Source organism: Artemia franciscana, chromosome 12 (genome assembly GCF_032884065.1).
Source record: "Artemia franciscana chromosome 12, ASM3288406v1, whole genome shotgun sequence".
NCBI lineage: Eukaryota > Metazoa > Arthropoda > Branchiopoda > Anostraca > Artemiidae > Artemia > Artemia franciscana.
The window spans coordinates 20,817,968-20,841,827 of record NC_088874.1 but is presented as its reverse complement, the minus strand read 5'-3'; the positions used below and the strand labels follow the sequence as shown (position 1 = coordinate 20,841,827).

General features: G+C 34.2%; 1 protein-coding gene across 2 annotated transcripts in view; it reads left to right on the top strand.

The window, feature by feature from the left end:
* LOC136033827 (5'-AMP-activated protein kinase subunit gamma-1-like) overlaps positions 1–23,860 on the top strand; it is a 188,252-nt gene that overhangs the window by 54,287 nt on the left and 110,105 nt on the right. For both annotated transcript variants that reach the window (XM_065714761.1, XM_065714762.1), the window contains one exon: positions 16,987–17,165. In XM_065714761.1, coding sequence (XP_065570833.1) covers positions 16,987–17,165 — 179 coding nt within the window. The remainder of the gene's footprint in view (positions 1–16,986; positions 17,166–23,860) is intronic.

Sequence of the window (23,860 nt, the reverse complement as noted above, 5' to 3'; positions counted from 1 at the left end):
CATCAAGTTTAATTTTACCGGTCAAAAGTTACGAGCCTGAGAAAATGTGCCTTATTTTAAAAAATAGGCGGAAATACCCTCTAAAAGTCACAGAATCTTAACAAAATCACACCATCAGAGTCAGCGTATCCGAGAACCCTACTGTAGAAGTTTCAAGCCCCTATCATAAAAAAGGTGGAAATATGTATTTTTTCCAGAAGACAGATAACGGGTGCGTATTTTTTGTTTTTTGTTATTTTTTTTCCTCAGGGGTGATCGTATCAACCTAGTTGTCCTAGAATGTCGCAAGAGGGTTCATTCTAACGTAAATTAAAAGTTCTAGTGTCCTTTTTAAGTGACAAAAAAATCGGAGGGCACCGAGGCCCCCTCCAACGCACATTTTTCTCCAAGGTCACCGGATAAAAATTTTGAGATAGCCATTCTGTTTAACTTAGTCAAAAACCCAATAACTATGTCTTTGGGGATGACTAAATTCAACACAGTTCCCCGGGGAGGGGCGGCAACTTATAAACTTTAACCATTGTTTACGCATAGTAGTTTTTAATTATGAAGCGTACAGACGTTTTCAGGGGGATTTTTTTTGTGATGGGGTTAGGGTGTGTCGGGGGAAAGCAGGTTACGTGGGAGGATCTTTCCATGGAGGAATTTTTCATGAGGGAAGAGAATTTTAATGAAGGGGTTGCAGGATTTTCTAGCATCATTTATAAAAAGACAATGAGAAAATATTTTTTTTTTCTACTGGAAGTAATGATCAACATTAAAACTTAAAACGAACATAAAATATTACTTATATAAGGGGGTTCGTCTCTTCCACAATACCTTGCTCTTTACGCTAAAGTATTTTTAGTAACTAACTAGTTATTCTACGGCCTTTGTGATTCAAGGGTCATTCTGATAGATTTGGGACAAAATTCAAGCTTTAGTGTAAAGAACGAGGTATTGAAGAGGGGGCAAACCCCCTCATATACGTAATAAAAATACACAAATATATAAGTTCGTTACATAAGCTAATTCGTAAGGTACGTATGTTTATTACTAAAAAAAACGTTTGTAAAAAAAATAAAACAAATCTACTTATATTTTTAAGTAACCAAAAATTGGGAGTTAACTAGGCCTCCTCTCCCACCCCCCTCTTTTTTTTTAGCGAAATCGTCCGATCAAAACTATGAGAAAGCCATTTAGCTTGTAATTAACATAAAAATTGCTTCTCCAGACTAAACATCCGTATGATATATGGTTAGATTATAGCAAAATATATCGTGCGAAGATTACGTTCCGGCAGAATATGCTTCAATCTTTTGAGGATGCCAACTCCACGGGCAACTTTGGTGGAGATAATGTCGCTATGATGCTTCCACGATAATGTTAGTAATATATGTATCCTTTAGATAAACGTGCATCATGTTCACGTAAACTAAATAAAGTAAAGGGCCCAGCACAGACATATTGCTATTTATGATCTTAAATATTGTCCAATGACTGTACACCAGGTAACTACTTTACCCCATGAAATACAAGGCTATCAAGCATGGACTCTTGATAATAATTATCAAGCTTTTTTTCAATTCGACCGATTCTCTCCTACAAATTTTCAATTTTAAATTTCAGACTACCTAATAGAGCCTGCTCAATTTTCGCAAACTTTGGATTAAACTCGAGCGTGATTGAAACATAAACCTGGCTGATTATCAGTTCAGTACTTTCTTTGTTCAATGAATTTGGGTCATTGAACTTTTCAGTAACTGAAAGTAAATGAAAGTAAGGAGCAACGTTAAAACTTAAAACGAACAGAAATTACTCCGTATATGAAAGGAGCTTTTCCTCCTCAACGCCCCGCTCTTTACGCTAAAGTTTGCCTCTTTCTCTTAACTCTATTTTTAAAACAGTAAGAAACTTTAGCGTAAAGAGCGGGGCGCTGAGGAGGAAAAGCCCCTTTCATATACGGAGTAATTTCTGTTCGTTTTAAGTTTTAATGTTGCTCCTTACTTTCATTTAAAAACTTGTTTTTTTTTATTTAATTTCTGGACGTTTTGAATCAATGCATGTTTTGATCTTGGCTCTCCGCACATAAATAATTAAAACGAAATTTGCTTATTAATTCATTGCAATTAATTGGAAGACTTTGAGAAAAAAAGGAGGGAGGAGGCCTAGTTGGCCTCCAAGTTTTTGATTACTTAAAAAAACAACTATAACTTTTAAATTTTTACAAACGTTTTCATTGGTAAAGAATATACGTAACTTACGAATTAACTTACGTAACGAACTTCTATATTCGTATGTTTTTATTGCGTATATGAGGGGGTTCAACCCTCGTCGATACCTCGCTCTTTACACTAAATCTTAGATTTTGTCCCAATTCCTTAAGAATGACCTCTGAATCACAAAGGTCGTAGAATAAATAGTTGAAATTACTAAAAATACTTTAGCGTAAAGAGTGAGGTATAACGAGAAGGTAAACCTCTCATATGCGTAATAATTTTTGTTCGTTTTAAGTTTTATTGCTGCTCCTTACTTTCAGTAGAAAAAAACTTTTCATATTTATTTTTTCATTGTTTTTTTTTTCAAATAATGCTAGAAAATCCTGTGCCCCCTTCATTGAAACTCTCTTCCCCCATGAGAAGTTTCTCCATGGAAATATCCTCCCAAGTAACCCCTCCCCCTCAACTCTCCCCCTAAACCAAAAAAATCCCCCTGAAAACGTCTGTACACTTCCCAGTAACCATTACTATATGTAAACACAGGTCAAAGTTTGTGACTTGCAGCCCCTCCCACGGGGACTGCGGGGGAGTGAGTCGTCCCTAGAGACATAGTTATTAGATTTTTCGACTATGGTGAATAAAATGGCTATCTCAGAATTTTGATCCGGTGACTTTTGGGAAAAAATGAGCGTGGGAGGGGGCCTAGGTGCCCTCCAATTTTTTTGGTCACTTAGAAAGGGCAGTAGAACTTTTAATCTCCGTTGGAATGAGCCCGTTGGAATGAGCCCTCTCGCAACATTCTAGGACCACTCAGTCGATAAGATCACCCCTAAGAAAAAAAAACAAACAAACAAACACGCATCTGTGATCTGTCTTCTGGCAAAAAATGCGAAATTCCACATTTTTGTAGATAGGAGCTTGAAACTTCTACAATAAGGTAACGGGAACAATAAGGTAACAACAAGGTTCTACGTTAAGATTCTATAACTTTTAGGGGGTGTTTCCCCCTATTTGCTAAAATGAGGCAAATTTTCTCAGGCTCGTAACTTTCGATGGGTATAACTGGTCTTGATGAAACTTATATATTTAAAATCATCATTAAAATAAAATTCTTTTGATGTAGCTATTGGTATCAAAATTCCATTTTTTAGAGTTTCGTTTACTATTGAGCCGGGTCGCTCCTTACTACAGTTCGTTACCACGATTGCTGTTTGATTGGTTATGTTTTCCAGCAGATGACTTTTTATTTTCTCCAGCTTGGCTTCAGTTGTAGCTAATTGTTCGTAAATCGGGGCGACACTTGAAGACACCGAGCTAGACCCTAATTTATCTCTTCCTTTCAGGGCTTAAAAGGTCTTAGAAAAAGTTTCGTAAATTTCTGTGGTATTAACAAGTTTTTGTGGCACTTTGTATTTACGAAGTGACATATAGTGATCATAAATTCTGTCAGTCTGTCTGTCTGTCTTTCCCTGTTCTGCTAGTTTAGGCACTTCCAGATAAGCTAGGACGATGAAATTTGGCAGGCGTATCAGGAACCAGACTAGATTAAATTATAAATAGTCGTATCCCCAATTCGATCATCTGGGGGGAGTGGGGAGACAGTTAATTCGAAACAAAAAGACCGGGATTAAAAGTTGGTGGGAAAAATGATCACAAATCCTAAATACGTGATTGACATATTCGGAACGGGTCCGCTCTCTTTGGAGAAGTTGGGGGAGGGTCAATTCTGAAAAATGAGAAAAATTAGTACCAGATAAGATTAAATTAGAAATAGTCATTTATCCGATTCGAACGTCTGTGGGGGGGGGGTGGAGGGACGGTTAATTCGAAAAAAATGAGATGTTTTTAAGTTATGAAGGAGTGATCGAATCTTTATGAAATCTCATATTTAGAAGGATCTTGCAACTCAGATCTTTTATTTTAGATCTGGCTGAATCCAATTTCATTGGGGGGAGCTGTGGGGGGGGGTAGAAATCTTGGAAAACGCTCAGAGTTGAGAGGTCAGGATGAAATTTGGTGGGAAGAATAAGCACACATCCAAGATACGTGACTGACATAACTGGACCGGATCCTTACTCTGTGGGAGAGTTGGGGGAGGGGGGTAATTCGGAAAAATTAGAAAATGAGGTATTTGTAATTTATGGACGGGTGATCAGATCTTAATGATGCTTCATATTTAAAAGGATTTTGTGCTTCAGCACTCTTATTACAAATCCCAACCAGATCCGGTGACAGGAGGTGGAGGGGGAAACCGAAAATCTTGGAAAGTGATTAGAGTGAAGAGATCGGGATGAAACTTGGTGGGTAGAATAAGCAAATATCGTAGATACGTGATTGAAGTAACTGGACTGGATTCGCTCTCTTTGGGGGGGGGGGGTTAATTCTAAAAAATTAGAAAAAATGAGGTATTTTTAACTTAGGAAAGAGTCATCAGATATCAATGAACTGTGATGTTTGGAAGGATATCGTGTCTCATGTCTCTTATTTTAAATTCCGACTGGATCCGGTGACATTGGGGGGAAGATGGGAGGAAAAACCTAAAATCATGGAAAACGCTTAGAATGGGGGGATCGGAATGAAACTTGGTGGTAAAAATAATCGTAAGTCCTAGATATGATATTAACGTAACTGGAACGGATCTGCTCTCTTTGGGGGAGTTGGGAGGAAGAGGGTTAATTCTGAAAAATTAAAAAAATGAGTTATTTTCAACTAACGAAGGAGAGATTGGATCTTATTGAAATTTTATATTTGGAAGGATATCGTGTCTCAAAGCTCTTATTTTAAGTCTCGACCGGATCTGGTGACTTTGGGGGGAGTTTAGGGTGGTGGAACCTAAAATCATGGAAAACGCTTAGATTGGAGGGATCGGGATGAAACTTGGTCATGTCTCAGAGCTCTTATTTTAAATCCCGACCGGATCAGGTGAAGAGGAAGTTGGGGGGGGGGAGACCTAAAATCTTGGAAAACGCTTAGAGTATAGGGGTCGGGATGAAACTTGGTGGTAAAAATAAGTTAAAGTCCTAGAAACGGGATTGACATAGCCGGAGCGGATCTGCTCTCTTTGGGAGAGTTGGGGGGAGGGTTAATTCTAAAAAATAGACAAAATTAGGTATTTTAACTTATGAAAGAGTGATCGTACCTTAATGAAATTTCATATTTAGAAGGACCTCGAAACCCAGATCTCTCATTTTAAATCCCTACCAGATCCAGTGTTATTAGGGGGGGGGGACCGGAAATATTGGAAAACGCTTAAAGCGGAGAGATCAGGATGAAACTTGGTGGAAAGAATAACACAAGTCCAAGATAGGTGACTGACATAACCGGCTCGGATCCGCTCTCTTTGGTAGAGTTGGGGGGGGGGAGGGATTCGGTAAAATTAGAAAAAGTTAGGTATTTGTAACTTGCGAACGGGTGTTCAGATCTTAATGAAATTTGATTTCTAGAAGGATCTTGTGCTCTAAAACTCTCATTTTAAATCCTGACCAGATCCGGTGACATTGAAGGGAGCTGGAGGGAGAAACTGAAATTCTTGGAAACGTGAAAATCGAGGTATCTTACGAATGGGTCATCGGATCTTAATTAAACTTAATATGTAGAAGAATATTATGTCTCAGATAATCCATTTTCAATTTGAATTGGATCTAAGGACATAGAGGGCTGGAGGTAAAAACAGAAACCTTGGAAACTGGAAATCTTGGAAAACGCTTAGAGTGGAGAAATCGGGATAAAACTTGATGGGAAGAATAAGCACAAGCTATATATACGAGATTGACATTATTGGTACGGATCCCTTCTCTTTGGGCGAGCTGAAAGTTGTTAATTTGAAAAAATTAAAAAAATTGAGGTGTTTTTAACTTAAGAATTGGTGACCAGACCTTAATAAAATTTGATAATTAGGAGAAACTCATGTCTCAGAGCTCTTCTTTCAAATCCCGACCAGATCTGTTGACATTTGGCGGGGGGAGCTGGTGGGGGAAACCGGAAATCTTGGAAAACGCTTATAAACGCCGTAGATACGTAATTGACGTAACCAGACTGGATCCGCTTTCTTCGGGGGAGTTAGGTGGTGTGGTTCAGTGCTTTGGTGAGTTTAGTGCTTCTGGACGTGCTAGGACGATGGAAATTGGTATGCTTGTCAGGGAGCTGCACTAATTGACTCGTTACAGTTGTTTTCCCCGATTCGATCATCTTTGGGGCTGAAGAGAAAGGAAAAATTAGAAAAATTGAGGTTTTTTACTTACGAGTGGGCGATCGGATCTTAATGAATTTTGATATTTAGAAGGACCTCGTGACTCAGAGCTCTTATTTTAAATCCCGACCAGCATTAAGCCTCTAATTTTCCTTTTAAAGAAATCCATTGATTCTTAGAATTTTGCTACAGCTCATATCATATGAGCTCTTGGCTCTTGGCTCCTCTTGACCTAGTCACAAGTGCCATATGAGCTCTTAGCTCTTTTTTTGATGAATAGTATATAAATATAAGTAGTTTCAAAAATTTATTAAATACCCCTAAGGGGTTTCCTTCCTCCCTTACCTGTATTTATGACCCCAGGGCAAGGGTGCCCAATGTTTATTATGTACCTTCAGGAACATATCACTTTAAATGATATTAATTTGATAGTATAGGCCTATGCATTACTCAGTAAAGCAAAGTATATGATTGGGGAAAAACCAAAATATTCTAAGATACGGCACTATTAGGAATAAAATGAGATCCCGTGGAACTAATATGGACGAATATCCTTCAACTTTAGATTAAAAAAAAATAATGTTCGTATATTTTATAGGCCTACAATCGGCGTTTCTTTACTTTTAAAAGCCAATAATGTTTAAAATAATGTGTTTTAAAGAAGTAACCTTCTTTTTTAAAATAATATTCATGCATTTTATAGGCCTACAATCGATGTTTCTTTACTTTTAAAGGCCAATAATATTTAAAATAATGTGTTTTTAAGAATTATGTTCTTTTTAAGAATAATGTTCTTTTTTAAAATAATATTCATACATTTATAGGCCTACAATCAGCGTTTCTTTACTTTTAAAGGCCATTAATGTTTAAAATGATGTGTTTTTAAGAATTATTTTCTTTTTAAAAATAACGTTCATACATTTTATAGGTCTACAATCGGTGTTTCTTTACTTTTAAAGGCCAATAATGTTTAAAATGATATTTTATTAAGAATAGTGTTCTGTTTAAAAATAACGTTCATACATTTTATAGGCCTAAAATCGGTGTTTCTTTACTTTCAAAGGCCAATGTTATCTGCTTTGTAACCTGACAAATTCCAATTCGTATGAAGTGTTAAAAATGATATTGCCTCGAGGTGTTGTTGCCAATTATACATGTTTTCAACTTCCTTTTAAATCTGGTCGTAATGCTAAGGAGATGTCAACATTCTTAATGATATTCTGGTTAACGCTAACTTACGTTTGACTCTGTCTATCAATTCTTCTTTTTAAAACAGTAAAAAACTTTAGCGTAAAGAGCGGGGCGTTGATGAGGAAGCAGCCTCTTTCATATACGAAGTAATTTCTGTTCGTTTTAAGTTTTAATGTCGCTCCTTACTTTCAGTTAAAAAAACTTGTTTTTTTTTATTTAATTTCTGAACGTTTTTAAATCAATGCATGTTTTGATTTTGGCTCTCCGCAGAGGAATAATTAAAACGAAATTTGCATTTTTTTTTTTTTTTGGCTAAATGGCTTTCTCATAATTTTGATCGAATGATTTTGAGAAAAAAAGAGCGGGGGAGGAAGCCTAGTTGCCCTCCGATTTTTTGGTTAATTAAAAAGGCAACTAGAACTTTTAATTTTTTACAAATATTTTTATTAGTAAGAGATTTACGTAACTTATAAATTAGCTTACGTAAAGAACTTTTGTATTCTCATATTTTTATTACATATATGAGGGGGTTCGCCCCCTTGTCAGATCCTTGCTCTTTACACTAAAGCTTAAATTTTGTCCCAATTCATTAAGAATGACCCCAGAATCACAAAAGCCGTAGAATAAATAGTTGAAATTACTAAAAATACTTTAACGTAAAGAGCGAGGTATTAGGAGGAGGTGAGCCCCTCAAATTGGTAATAATTTCTGTTTGTTTTAAGTTTTAATGCTGTTCCTTACTTCCAGCTGAAAGTACTTTTTCATATTTATTTTTTCATTGTGTTTTTAAATAATGCTAGTAAATCCTGTGCTCCCTTCATGGAGATTTTCATCCCCCATGACAAATTATCGATGGAAAGTTCCCCCAGCATATCCCCCTCTTCTCAACCCCTCCCCCAACCAAAAAAATCCTCCTGAAAACGCCTGTACACTTCCCAATAACCATTACTATATGTAAGCATTGGTCAAAGTTTGTAACTTGTTGCCCCTCCCATGGGGACTGTGGGGGAGTAAGTCGTCCCTAAAGACATAGTTATAAGGTTTTTCGACTAGGATGAATAAAATGGCTATCTCAGAATTTTGATCCGTTGACTTTGGTAAAATAATTAGCGTGGGAGGGGGCCTAGGTGCCCTCCAATTTTTTTGGTCACTTAAAAAGGGCACTAGAACTTTTCATTTCCGTTAGAATGAGCCCTCTTGCAACATTCTAGGACAACTGGGTCGATACGATCACCCCTGGGAAAAAAAAACAAAAAAAAACAAAAAAACAAATAAACACGCATCCGTGATCTGCCTTCTGGCAAAAAATACAAAATTCCACATTTTTGTAGATAGGAGCTTGAAACTTCTGCAGTAGGGTTTTCTGATACCCTGATTCTGATGGTGTGATTTTCGTTAAGATTCTATGACTTCTAGGGGGCGTTTCCCCCTATTTTCAAAGATAACGCAAATTTTCTCAGGCTCGTAACTTTTGATGGGTAAGACTAAACTTGATGAAGCTTATATATTTAAAATCAGCATTAAAATGCGATTCTTTTGATGTAGGTATTGGTATCAAAATTCTATTTTTTAGAGTTTTGGGTACTATTGAGCCGGGTCGCTCCTAGCTACAGTTCGTTACCACGAACTGTTTGATACGCATTTCACTGCTATAGGAAAATAGCATTGGCTACAAACCTCGGAGATTGACCTTAAGGCATTGGAAAATAACAACAAAAAAGTTTTAGTATAAATAGCGGTGGGGTGGTTGAGCGAGCATCTTCTCATGGTTTATAGCATAATTTACTTGAATTTAAAATCACTGTCGGTCAAATTTGCTTTTATTGTATTATTATTTAAATTTAAATTGGCTGCTGATAAGAAGCTTTGTATGTTCCCCAAAAAGAGAAAGATAAATATTTACTTATGCTGTGCCTGTATTTATTGAAGCACAATGACGATTTAAATCTTTTACTTGGTTGTTTTACATTTGCTGTTTTTTTTTTCATAGGCATGTATTTTGGGGGTGATACCTGACGCGGGGATGCCATGGATATTCTGTGGTAGCCACAACACTGTGCTGGGTAGAGAATTTAGAGTGGCGAAACCCTATATAGGCCAGTGTATTCTCCTGATGAGCCCTTATGTTGGGTGTTGCCTCTGAATTATTTGTCTATATTATTTTTTCTATTGTTCGGTATATGACGACTTATACTTATTGACGACATGACTGCCTGTCCATGGATTATTCTTTATGGTTGATTGTGTGTGGCTATGCTGTTTGACCTATATGCTGTTTGTATATATATATATATATATATATATATATATATATATATATATATATATATATATATATATATATATATATATATATATATATATATATATATATATATATATATATATATATATATATATATATATATATATATATATATATATATATATATATATATATATATATATATATATATATATATATATATATATATATATATATATATATATATATATATATATATATATATATATATATATATATATATATATATATATGTTGAAGCTCAGGAAATGAATTGTCGGATTTAGACAAAGAGAACTTGTGTTCTTTCTTTTTTTGATATTATTTCAAGGTAGCCTGGATTGTTCTAAGTCCTGATTGTTTGGCTAAGCGGTGTGTCTGGCCCACTTTCCCTGTGTAAGTTTGTGACGATTGTAATTATTGGTCAAATAATATAAAGTTTTGACCCACATCAATTGGTCAAAGGAGAATAATCTCTGTTTATCTGCTTAAGGCCTTGCCCTTATATCGATCTTTGTGTCGAACATCTGTTAGCATCTATGCTTACGTAAATATTCAATCTTATAACCATCAGAAAAGGCCATGCTGAGATGTAACAACAATAAGAGACATTACCATTTTTTTCTTTACTGTGACAATACGTTGAAAGTAATCAATTCTCTTTTTGGAAAATGAATTCAAAAATGGTAGGAAATTCTCTAGTGGGTCTTCCTCTCCTACTATTATCTGCAGACACGTTCTTGTCCCCTTCGGAGGACGGGGCGAATCCATCCCCCCAGATTTGCTAAAAGGCCTACTCGGAGAACTGTTGCCTTAAATGCTCTCTGTTCACGTTTTAAACACTCTCCATTCACAAGTTTACGGTCTGTGCGCGCGTGTGCAGTGATGCAAGCTGAAGACAGAAAAACACTGAAATAAGAAAACTTTCAGCACATTTAGCTCAAAGACTGGCCGGCATACATTTATGTACAATAGTCTATCAGATGCAGTGCTATATATCATGAAAAGAGAAATCACCAATGCAACAACACATAAACAGCATAGCCAAACACACAATCAACCATAAAGAAATAATCCATGGACAGGCAGTCATGTCGTCAATAAGTATAAGTCGTCATTTACCAAACAATAGAAAAAATAATAAAGACAAATAATTCAGAGGCAACAACCCAACACAAGGGCTCATCAGGAGAATACACTGGCCTATAGGGTTTCGCCACTTTAAATTCTCTACCCAGCCAAGTGTTGTGGCTATCACAGAATATCCATGGCATCCCCGTGTCAGGTATCACCCCCAAAATACATGCCTTTGAAAAAACAGCAAATGTAAAACAACCAAGTAACACCAAAACAAGCTTATCCTGTTAATATATCCTTCTTTTTAGCAACAATAGGTAAACTAAATATGATAAAATTTACCAAATCACAAATATTAACACATTGAAAAAAAAAATTAATGAACTAAACAATTATAGAATTCATCTTTACCATTTGGCTATTTTTTTTTAAAAAATCCGCTCTATTAGAAACACAATTCAAAATAAATGGCGCTGCATCATCATTTGTCGAACCTCCGAAATTAGTTGAAAATTTCTTCAAGTATTTCCAGATAATTCTTTTGATATTTATTTAAAAGTTCGTTATAATGAAAACTAAATTCTTTAAATTGTCAAGTTAATTTATTTGCAGAAAAACCTCTTGATATCAATTTTTGGCTTAAGATTTTACATCTATTTTTAAAATCAATATAATTACTACAAATCCTTGCATAACGAAGTAACTGTGAGAAAAACACAGAATATGTGATATTTGAGTGTATATTACTTTCAGGGAATGGGAAACTAATCACTTCAAAATCATCCGTTTTATTATACATTTTAAAACTTAATTTATTATTATCACAAATATTAACATTTAAATCTAAGAAATGATCTTCATGACCAGCACCATGACTACGTTCAAGAGTAAGCTCTGATGGATATATATTTTTAGAAATATCAATGAAATCCTTACAATTTAAGACCAAAATATCATCTAAATATCTTTTATTATTTGACAAAACATGTTTTAAGTTATTTGGATTATTCTTATCCATCATATATTTATATTCTAGTTGACTTAAAAACAAGTCAGCTATAAATGGGCTGGCCTTCCCCCCCCCCCCCCCATGGGAATTCCTACGATTTGCTTGTACAAATCACCACCAAACCTTATATAAGTATTGTATAAAACAAATTCTAATAACTCAAAAATCATATCCAAGCTGTAACATCTCAAGTTAACTGTGGTATTAAAGCAATTTGTCCATTTAGCTTTTTTATTATAAGTGTCTATTTTTAAGAACCTTTTACTAGATAAGAGGAAAGATTTCTTGATAACAGTTTTTAAATTATCTAACACTACATTAAGTGATAAATTAGTATACATTATCGCAAAATCGAAAGACTCAATTCTTTTAGCTGAAACCATTGTTAAAGACTATCACCTGCAGTAAATTATTAACACTCCAATATGGATTAAAATTCGAAAACTTTTTAATACCAGAACAATAGGTTTTAAGTCTATTTACAATTTCCTTTAAAATTAAAGAGAGGTCAGTAGCAGCAATGCGGGTTGGACATTTAGCTGCTCCAGCAATAAACCGTGGTTTAGGAGGATTCTTATGAAATTTTACAGTCCAATATAGGAAAGGGAACTTTTAATCATTGTCATTTATTTTAATATTAAAATTTTTAAAAAGTATTTCTTCAGTCTTTTCAATTAAATTCTCATCCTCTAAATTTACCTTTTTGTAAACATTAGTTGTGCGTAACTCCCTTTTTAAGATATCAAGTTCAAGTTCCTTTTATTACCAATATCCATCCATTTATAAACAAAAAATATCCCAAAGGGCTCAATGGCCCGTTATTTGGGAAAAAAAAAACAACAAAACAAAACATAAATAACTATTAATTACATTCACACTTAAAATATATTTAGAGTCTACTCACCAATCCTCACCCGAGTACAACCGGTCTCCGCACCACCTACTTATAAAAAATAAATAAAAAAAAAAAAAATATATACATCGAGGATCCAACACTCACACCACCCAAATCTAAATAAATAAATTCAATCTAAATTATTAAATAAATAAATTAAATCTTGATAACTAAACAATATAAATAACTGATCAATATTATAATTTAATTTTTTTTTTTTTTTTTATTAAAAAATTCTTCAACCGTTTCTTGAAGGATCCTATGGTACAGGACCGTCGAATCCCAACAGGAATGGAATTCCAGGCACGTCCGACAGCAACTATCAGACCAAAGTCCGAGCGCACTGCAGGGGTGGATGGCACTAGCACATCATCCTTGTTTCTAGTTTCATAAGGACTGACATTTCGAACAATTTCAAAAAGCCCGGAAAAACTTGATGGAAGGTCTCCACGGAAATATTGAAACGCAATGAAAGAGAGGTGTAATGTATGAATATCTTTAATCTTCAGAAGTTCAACAGAAATATGGGTGGTAGACTGAAGAACTTTTGCTGCTTTCAGTTGGAGATTATGTAAAGGTGTAAGTACAGATGGAAATGTTGACATCCACACTGACGAGCAGTAGCATAAATAAGGGTAAATAAGAGAGAAATATAATAGACGAAGGATAGAGAAAGGAAAGACTCGCTTCAGCTTTCGAATAATTCCAAGGCCTCGAGAAACCTTTAATCTCATTGACTCAGTATGGCGTTTGAAAGATAGATTTTCATCCAGAAGTATCCCAAGGAATCCAATAAACCGGTCAGCTGGGCGGGATATGGATCCCTTAGATGTTTTAAGCTCTGTCACTGTAGGGCAGCTTTTGCCTATGCGGAAGAATATAAAAAGAAACGATTTTTTTACATTCAAAGCTAACAAATTTGCATCAAACCAACGATATATATTTTCTGCCATCAATTGTAGCTTGAGGATAAGAGATGATTCATCAGGTGCTGCAGCCCCCAGGGTGGTGTCGTCGGCGAATGCAAAGAGTTCTTCATGTTGACCAGGCGTATCCACGGCTTCAACCACAGCATCTCCTTTCTGGCACAAATGACAACAGAAATCAGATCGTGGGTTGCTAAATAGTCGATAGAGGTCGTTGACATATATGAGGAAAAGGGATGGCCCAAGAACTGAGCCTTGTGGCACTCCATATTCGACTGGAATATGCTCATCAGAAGCTTCAACTGCAATGGATCGGCCAGTTAGGAATGAAGAAAACCAGGACAGAGCTTCTCCACGGACGCCTTGATGCGACAACTTACCAATAAGTATCTCGTGTGTGAGGCTGTCAAAAGCTTTCTTCACATCAAGGAATATTGCCGCACAATACAGCTTCTGACAAATTATGGCAAAATTATTATTAGCTTTATCCACTGGCACAATTACAAATTCATTCTGTAGATTAGCAATTGCTTGTTTAATCTTCGCATTATAAAATAATGATTTAGTGTTACTATTTTTAAAATTAGAATATATTTTATTTCTTATTCTACTAATAATTAAATTCTTCCAACTTTGAAAACTCTCTTTACTTTTATTCTCTTTCTTACACCACTTATCAATAAATAAATCAAAATCATTTTCCAAGCCATCAAGAACACTCGATGGTTTCAGATGATGAGAAAGACGGAAATTAGTCCCTTTATTCATTATAATTTGAAGATCATCATGCTTTATTATTGACAAGTCCCTTGTTATAACATGTTTGTAAGTAGGATTTACAAATGGGCCAAGTTGCTTACAATTACAAACCGGTGTCCAATTTATATCACTGTCTAATCTTTTAAGTATTAAATTATAATTAAAAATAATTTGCCCAATAGTTTTTGAAAATTTATAAGTTAGAACTGGACTATCGTTATAATTCAAATGACTAGGAAGGGCCTGTTTCACATGCCGCTGATTTAAAATTTCTGGTAAATTAATATCTTCAATCTGCTTACAAGTAAAATTAATAGGTAAATATAATCTGTTATCCTTATTACCAATCTTTTCAAACTTTTTCTTTTTTGAAATAAATTTCGTTTTAGTTAGAATGCAAATTGTATCACATATTACTTTAAAATTATATTCAAGAGCTGTATTATTCTTAACAATCCAGAAAAGTTTGATTAAATTCCTCTTGGATAAATTATTTAGACATTTTATTACAGAAATCATACCCCTAGATTCAAGTAGCTGGCGTAGATCTATAGAAAGCATATGTAAATCTAATTCATTTTTTCTATTATTTTTCTTATGTCCTCTCGATCGTTTTTTACGTTTAGTAGGACAAGTAAAAGAAGGATGGTCCATAAAACCATCAATACATTTAACAACAACCTGAGACATGTCACCATATTTTGCTACACGATCATTTAGCCCAAAAAGATAAGCTGTACCAAGAGTATGGATCCAGAAATCCTCCCGTTTACGTAGTCTATTATTCTTCTCTTCTTTATTTAAATTTTCTAACTCTAAATTTTCTGAAATTGCGACAGTTATATCTGATATGGAACATTTACCATTATTACAATGTTGAACTAGATAGTTATTAGTTTTTTCATTATTAACTGTTGTCTTGTGTCCAGAAAATCTTTTATATATATTATTAGTTGTTTCCCCCACATATTGTAGGCAGCATTCATTGCATTCTAATAGGTAAATTACATTGGTTGTTCTACAATTAACATTACCACGTAACTTGCATGCAAAATTTTTATTATACAATGTACTCTTAACAAAAGTCCGTGGGATAAAATGATCTTGGCAAAGAAAACAACGACTCTTACACTTACTAACTTTCAAAAAATCGTTCCGAGTTCCGAGGCTAATATTTGTGTTTTGTTGCATTAAAAGTTATTGAAAATAAATCCAAAACAAACCAACATCCAAATCAAAATCCAACAATCAAAGTCCAAAAAACATGCCAAGGTCAATATATATATATATATATATATATATATATATATATATATATATATATATATATATATATATATATATATATATATATATATATATATATATATATATATATATATATATATATATATATATATATATATATATATATATATATATATATATATATATATATATATATATATATATATATATATATATATATATATATATATATATATATATATATATATATATATATATATCGAATCAGGATGCTAAAACTTATCTGGGCGACGTATATTGCCTTGGAGCTTCTCTTATAGCAGTAATGTTCTCGGAGCTATCTTCGACGTATATATGGACCTTGGAGCTTCTCTTATAGCCCAATATGTGAGCAAAATGCTCACAATTCTACTACAAAATTCATAGGGAAAAAAGGAGGTCCTCCTGTCGCCTCTTTTTGCCTCCTGTCGTAGAGATGGGAGGCCTTTGTATGTTTCTTTTTTTTAATTCTACTTGTCTACTATTATTATCTAAATCCTTACTTTTTTTACGGCCATTTCCTTTTCTCACCATGTCAATTCATTCTTTGTTGTCACCACTTTTGTTAACTAGAATTTTGTCGAAAATGTTATAACTTACACGTGGCAGAATAGGCATGTGTTGATGCCTGATTAGAAATTCATGGTTGTAGCCTAGTCTATAACCTAGTAAAGACCGAAATTATGAAGAAGCCATTCACAGGGAATATGTTTTCCAATTGATGGCTATTACGAAAGATGGCGAGTCTTCCCCTAGATCCGATTTTATGATATTTTACCCTGTAATTAGAAAAGCCATTTCAAGAATCTAGAAAAGCAGCTTGATCTCCTCGAAAACGGCGTCAGACTAAAAAAAAAGAAAAAAAAAAGAGACAAAAATATCGGAATTGCTATAGTCGAAAACGCTTGCCTATGTATTTCCAAATTCCCATCTCAGAATTGAAATCATGTTTTACCAAGGTAGCAAAGATTTTTCTTTTTTTTTCGCCAATGAAAAAATAATGGGCTTTAGAATCATTATCGACTTTTTATAAACCCTTTATGATTCTAGATAGTCGTAGGGTCTCATTCGACTGCTAATTAAGTTTTTGCCTAATCGCTTTTTATAAACCCATTATGATTGCGTCTAATTTCCACTATTAACAATAATAAAGAAATACGTTTGTTTTTAGGTGGAAAATTTGGAACATTGCGTCGTTTTGTTGTACGTGAGGTAATCCCTGAGGCAGAAGAGTATACTCCTGATACGAGTCCTAAATATCGGCTGTTTGGGGGCTTACCTTTTGGAGGAGGTGTCTACCATACATACCATGGAACATCTACTACTCAGCCCAGACCTTCCATTCTTAAGGTAAGTCATACATTCTCCCCTTGTTTTCTATAGTACAAGGTTTGATCAAAATGTTCTTGGACTGATTTTTATAAAGAAATTTAAAATAAAATGTTTAAATTGTGTTCAAGTTCATTATTCGTTATGAGCAGATCCTCTAACGAAACTTGATTTTGTAATGTTACTAAGCCTTTTATACATCCAGTGTAGACAGGTATCTGACATAGATAGCGCACCAAGGGATATTATTTTTTTGGCTGGAGTTCGAAATTCAGGGGAAATTAGATCTTGCAGGGATGCGTGCAAAAAAAAATTAAAGCATTGTCCGTTTATTTTAGCTTTCCCCTTGGGTTGTTGTTCTCGGTTTTTGATTTTGCAATTAATCGCGGTGCTCTATCTGTTTATCCAAGGGTTTATGAAACAAATATATAGTGTTTTGTAACAGTACGTGATTTCTCAAGTTTTTCTTATATGCTGCTACTCTCGGAAATTATCATTACATAGTGAGATATAATTACCAGGTATTTTGAAAGGTTGAACCGCAATAAACGAGCATTCCTAAACCCGTGATGTTACTAATAAGTAATAATGTGTCCAAAACTTAGTTAATTGCCAAGGGATTGAGCCACTGATATTGATCAGTATTATATCATATTAGCAGAAGTCGCTTAGCATTAAATATATATATATATATATATATATATATATATATATATATATATATATATATATATATATATATATACATATATATATATATATATATATATATATATATATATATATATATATATATATATATATATATATATATATATATATATATATATATATATATATATATATATATATATTTGTTTCATAAACCAGCTTCAGGTCAAGAGGACCTGAAGCTGTAACATTGCATTTCTTGCTTTACTTGAGTTTCACTGGCAAGGTTTCGAACCCCTTGTGTAACTGGTGTGGGCCAAGCTACAGCCGGTACCTTAGACTATATCCTAGACTATTTATTCTAGGTAATTCTTCTGTCAAGCCGGTTTTAGTTACCACTCTTTGTCATTTAAGTAATACTAATTATTGTTTTAAATAATTGTTAATAATTTAAATAATTGTTTTCACCTACTCTCAACTGCTTGTTGGTAACTTCCTAACGACTACACTGATCATCCAGAAACTGTGTAAAGTAATTCCCAGTGGATTATATGAATTATACCCAGTTCGAGAGATAAAATTATTTGTATTGTTTCCTGGGAATTTTCTGATTACATCTTATATTGTACTAGTTAGTATTTGAATGTACTTTTAATACTCTCCTATTATTTAATTCTGCCAGCAAAACTTTGGCTGCAAGTATAAATTCAAAAACAAATACAGTTATCAAAGTAATTATGCTCAGTTGAGAAACTTAGCTTAGGTAGTAGATGATATGTTCAATGTTATTTTGTTCTTTCTGTAAGTGTATATTTTTTACGGGAATTGAGGACCGTTTTGACTTAGAGTTATAAGTTACGCGGGCTAAACCTTTTAGGAGGATAGTAGGCCCTCAAGGTTCAATACTTGAATATTTGGTTTATGTTCAGGTATTCAACTCTTTGAAAAATCTTGATTTGTAAGTGAGCTGCCTAATTCATAATTGTCATAGATTTATCTAAACTTAAAAGTAAGTAAGTAAGTAATGGGTCTGCTTCCAGGATCTGCTGACATATGTGCCAATTAGTTTACTTAGGTTTCTGAAATACGTCAACTATTTAGTGCTGCATTGTTTAGTGTAGTTTAGCATTGTCAGTTAGTTAATTTGGGCTAGTTGCACTTGGCTATGTAGGCCCATAAGACGGATATAGCCCTTCAGCCAGGAAGTGCAATGGGGGGTTGGGGGCCAGCCATCCTTATGCTCTCACACCCTATCTGTTTACCTTCCCTAGATATCTCCACGTAGCCATTTAGTGCTGGGTCGACTCTGGCTGAGCTTAAAATGTCACGCCACTGACCCCGTCCCAAACCAAATATCCGGCCACGCCAGGAATCAAACAAAATGCAGTGGTCGTACAAAATTAAAAAAAATAAATTTTAAATGTTTTCACTTTTATAAACTTTAATAAGTCAAATATTATTGACATTTAAGGAACAAATATCAGCATGTGTACATTAAACTGACCAAATGTACGTCCATTAATATTTTTTCAGTAAAGTGCAAATTATGTTCTGGCCTTAGGAAGGCATATGGGTTTTGAGCCCTACCCTTGTTAATTCGTGCTCGTTTTGCGTTTGACTCGGTTATTTATTGTAGTTTCTGTTGGCTCTGGGTAGTTTTAAGCTTGGTAGATTATTTGATTCTATTTTTGCTCATTCTTGGTTTAATGGAGTTCTTTACTTTTCTTTGAAAGACTTATTTTTGTGGAATTTTTTTTAAAAATCAATTACTGGATAGAATCACTGGTCTTTTTCTAATAACTATGTTGGTCAATGACTTGATAACAAAATTTCATTTGAAAAATATCATTTTATTCGAATTTTTTTGTTTAAAAGTGTCGTTATTTTGACGCGGAAAAATTGGTAACACGGTTTATCGAAGAGTAAAAAAAAACATTTAAAACAAGCTTTTATCGGCAGATGCACTAAGATATATATATATATATATATATATATATATATATATATATATATATATATATATATATATATATATATATATATATATCTCACCAAGAAAATACTTTTTTTCTAGATTGAAAATGGTTGTTTATGGCTCCTATGATATAAGAAAACTTGTTTATATAACAGAACATTATTTTGTATACTGACTTTATATTTACTGGTTTGAGAAGATACATTTTTAACAGGTGGACAATTGCTTTCGGATAATTTTTTCGCTGAAAAAAAAAAATTCTGAGCTAGGTGAGTCATACTTTCTGGAATCAGCTCACATATCAATATCGTAAAATCTCTGAAAGTTTCGCTCATCGATATCAACTACTTTATTTAAGATATTAAAGAACCTTTGCCCAAGAAGTGATTGTTTACCATACAAAGGAGACAAAAAAGTTATCCTGGTTTGGGATGGACGTTGATCAGATTCTATTATACTGATCTCAAAAGGCATAGGAAATTATATTACAATTGTAAAGCTTCCGCCTCATTCTGTTTAAATCCATATACCTTCGTTACTAAAAGCTCTAAAATCAGTTTAACAAACAGCATTGAACTATCAACGTTTTAACGTCACTTTCTAGAAAAGGGTTTCGGCATCTTCTTTTCAAACAGTTCGTGGTAACGAACTGTAGTAAGGAGCGACCCGGCTCAATAGTAAACGAAGCTCTAAAAAACGGAATTTTAATGCTAAAAGATACATCAAAAGAATCGAATTTTCACGCTGATTCTAAATATATAAGTTTCAATTAATGTAGTCTTTGTTATCAAAAGTTAAGAGCCTGAGAAAATTTGCCTTATTTTGGAAAATAGGGGAAACATCCCCTAAAAGTCATAGAATCTTAACGAAAATCACACCATCGCATTCGGCGTATCAGAGAATCCTGTAGCAAAAATTTCAAACTCCTATCTAAAAAAATGTGGAATTTCGTATTTTTTGCCAGAAGACAAATCACGGGTGTGTGTTTTTTTTTTCCAGGGGTCATCGTATCGACCAAGTGGTCCTAAAGTGTCGCAAGAGGGCTCATTATTACGGAAATGAAAAGTTCTAGTGCCCTTTTTAAGTGATCAAAAAAAATTGGAGGGCACCTAGGCCCCCTCCCACGCTAATTTTTTTCAAAAAGTCAACGGATTAAAATTTTGAGATAGCCATTTTGTTCTGCATAGTCAAAAACCATAATAACTATGTCTTTGGGAATGACTTACTCCCTCACAATCCCTGGGGGAGGGGCTGCAAGTTACAAACTTTGACCAGTGTTTACATTTAGTAATGGTTATTGGGAAGTGTACAGACGTTTTCAGGGTGATTTTTTGGTTTGGGGGGTGGGGTTGATGGGAGGGGGCTATGTGGGTGGATCTTTCCTTGGAGGAATATGTCATGGGGGAAGAAAAATTCAATGAAAAGGGTGCAGGATTTTCTAGCATTACTATAAAAAAAAAAAACAACCAAAAAGTAAACATGAAAACGTTTTTTCAGTTGAAAGTAAGGAATAGCATTGAATTTTAAAACGAACAGAGATTATTACGCATATGAGGGGTTCTAAAAATACTTTAGCATAAAGAGCGAGGAATTTAGGAGGAGATAAATACCTCGCTCTTTATGCTAAAGTATTTTTAGTAATTTCAACTATTTATTCTACGACCTTTTTGATTCAGGGGTCATTCTTAAAGAATTGGGACAAAACTTACGATTTAGTGTAAAGAGCGAGGTATTAACGAGGGCACAAACCCCTTCGTACACATAATAAAAATATAAGAATATAAAAGTTTGTTACGTAAATTAATTCTTAAGTTACGCCTATTTTTTACTAATAAAAACGTTCTTTAAAAATTAAAAGTTCTAGTAGCCTTTTTAAGTAACCGAAAAATTTGGAGGGCAACTAGGCCTCCTTCCCCACCCCTTATTTCTCAAAATGGTCTGATCAAAACTAAGACAAAGCCATTTAGCCAAAAAAATTAAATAAATTAATATACAAATTTCATTTTAATAATTTATGTGCGGAGAGCCAAAATCAAACATGTATTAATTCAAAAACGTTCAGAAATTAAACAAAAAAAAAAACAACTAGTTTTTTTAACTGAAAGTAAGGAGCGACATTAAAACTTAAAACGAACAGAAATTACTCTGTATATGAAATGGGTTGTCCCCTCCGCAATCCCTCGCTCTTTACGCTAAAGTTTGACTCTTTGCTTCTACTTTTTAAAACAGTAAAAAACTTTAGAGTAAAGAGGGGCGCGTTGATGAGGAAGCAGCCCCTTTCATATACGAAGTAATTTCTGATTTCTGAGTAATTTCTAATTGAAAGCTTTAGCGTAAAGAGTGAGGCGTTGAGGAGGGGACAACCCACTTGTTTTTGTTTCTGTGCTTAAATAAAGAATCTCTCTTTGATCAAACAGTTCGTGGTAACGAACTGTAGTAAGGAGCGACCCGGCTCAATAGTAACCGAAGCTCTAAAAAACGGAATTTTGATACCAATAGTTACATCCAAAGAATCACATTTTTATACTAATTTTAAATATATAAGTTTCAGCAAGTTCAGTCTTATGCATCAAAAGTTTTGATGCATATTATTTGTTACTTCCAAAGAATCACATTTTTATACTGATTTTAAATATATAAGTTTCAGCAAGTTCAGTCTTATGCATCAAAAGTTTTGATGCATATATTTTAGAAAACGGGAAAAAAACCCTAAAAATCATAGGATCTTAACGAAAATCACACCATCAGATTCAGCGTATCAGTGAACTTTACTGTTAAAGTTTCAACCTCCTATTTCCAAAAATGTGGAATTTTGTATTTTTTGCCAGAAGCCAGATCATGGATGCGTGCTGTTTTTTTGTTTTTTTTTTCAGGGGTGATCGTATCGACCCAGTGGTCCTAGAATGTTGCGAGAGGGCCCAAAGTCACCGGATCACAATTTTCAGATAGCCATTCTGTTCAGCCTAGTCGAAAACCCAATATCTATGTCTTTGGGGACGACTTAATCTCTCACAGTCCCCGGGGGAGGGGCTGCAAGTTACAAACTTTGACCATCGTCTACATATAGTAGTGGTTATTATGAAGTGTATTATGAAGTGTAGACGTTTTTCGGGTGACTTTTTCGCGTTGGGGTGGGAGTGGGTTGGGGGAGGAGGTTACGTTGGAGGATCTTTCCATGGAGGAATTTATCATGAAGGAAAAGAGCTTCGATGAAGGGGGCGCAGGATTTTCTAGCATTAGGAAAAAAACACAATGAGAAACTAATTTTTTTTTCTCCGGGAAGTAATGAGTAGCATTAAAACTTAAAACGAACATAAAATATCACGTTTATAAGGGGGTTCGTTTTCTCCACAATACCTTGCTCTTTACACTAAAGTATTTTTAGTATTTTCAGTTATTTATTCTACGGCTTCTTAAAGACTTGGGATAAAATTCAAGCTATAGTGTAAAGAACGAGGGATTGACGAGGGGTCAACCCCCCTCATATACGTAATAAACATACACAAATATAGAAGTTCGTTACGTAAGTTAATTCGTAAGGTACGTATGTTTATTACTAACAAAAACGTTCGTACAAAAAATAAAAAAATCTAGTTGCATTTTTAAATACCCAAAAATTGGAGGGCAACTAGGCCTCCTCCTCCACCTCTTTTTTTATCAAAATCATCCGATCGAAACTGCGAGAAAGACATTTAGCAGAAAAAAAATTAATATGTAGATTTCGTTTTAATTATTCATGTTCGGTGAGTCAAAATCAAAACATGTATTTATTCAAAAATGATCAGAAATTAATAAAAAAACAAGTTTTTTTTAACTGTAAGTAAGGAGCGATATTAAAACTTAAAACGAACAGAAACCAGACCTACGTTGCCCGGGCAACGTGAAGTGTTGCGACAACCTTTGTCCGGCTTCGCCGGCTGAAGTGTTGCCAGAGCAACACTTTGGTTTTGTTTCTTCGCTATCGATCTGTAATCACATGATCAAAGGCTATTCCTCAGTGTTGAAAAAATAACAGCAAAATAGTATTGAAAGAAGGGACTAAATTGACTTTGCAGCCAGTTGAACTTTATCCTTTTCAATCGTAGACATC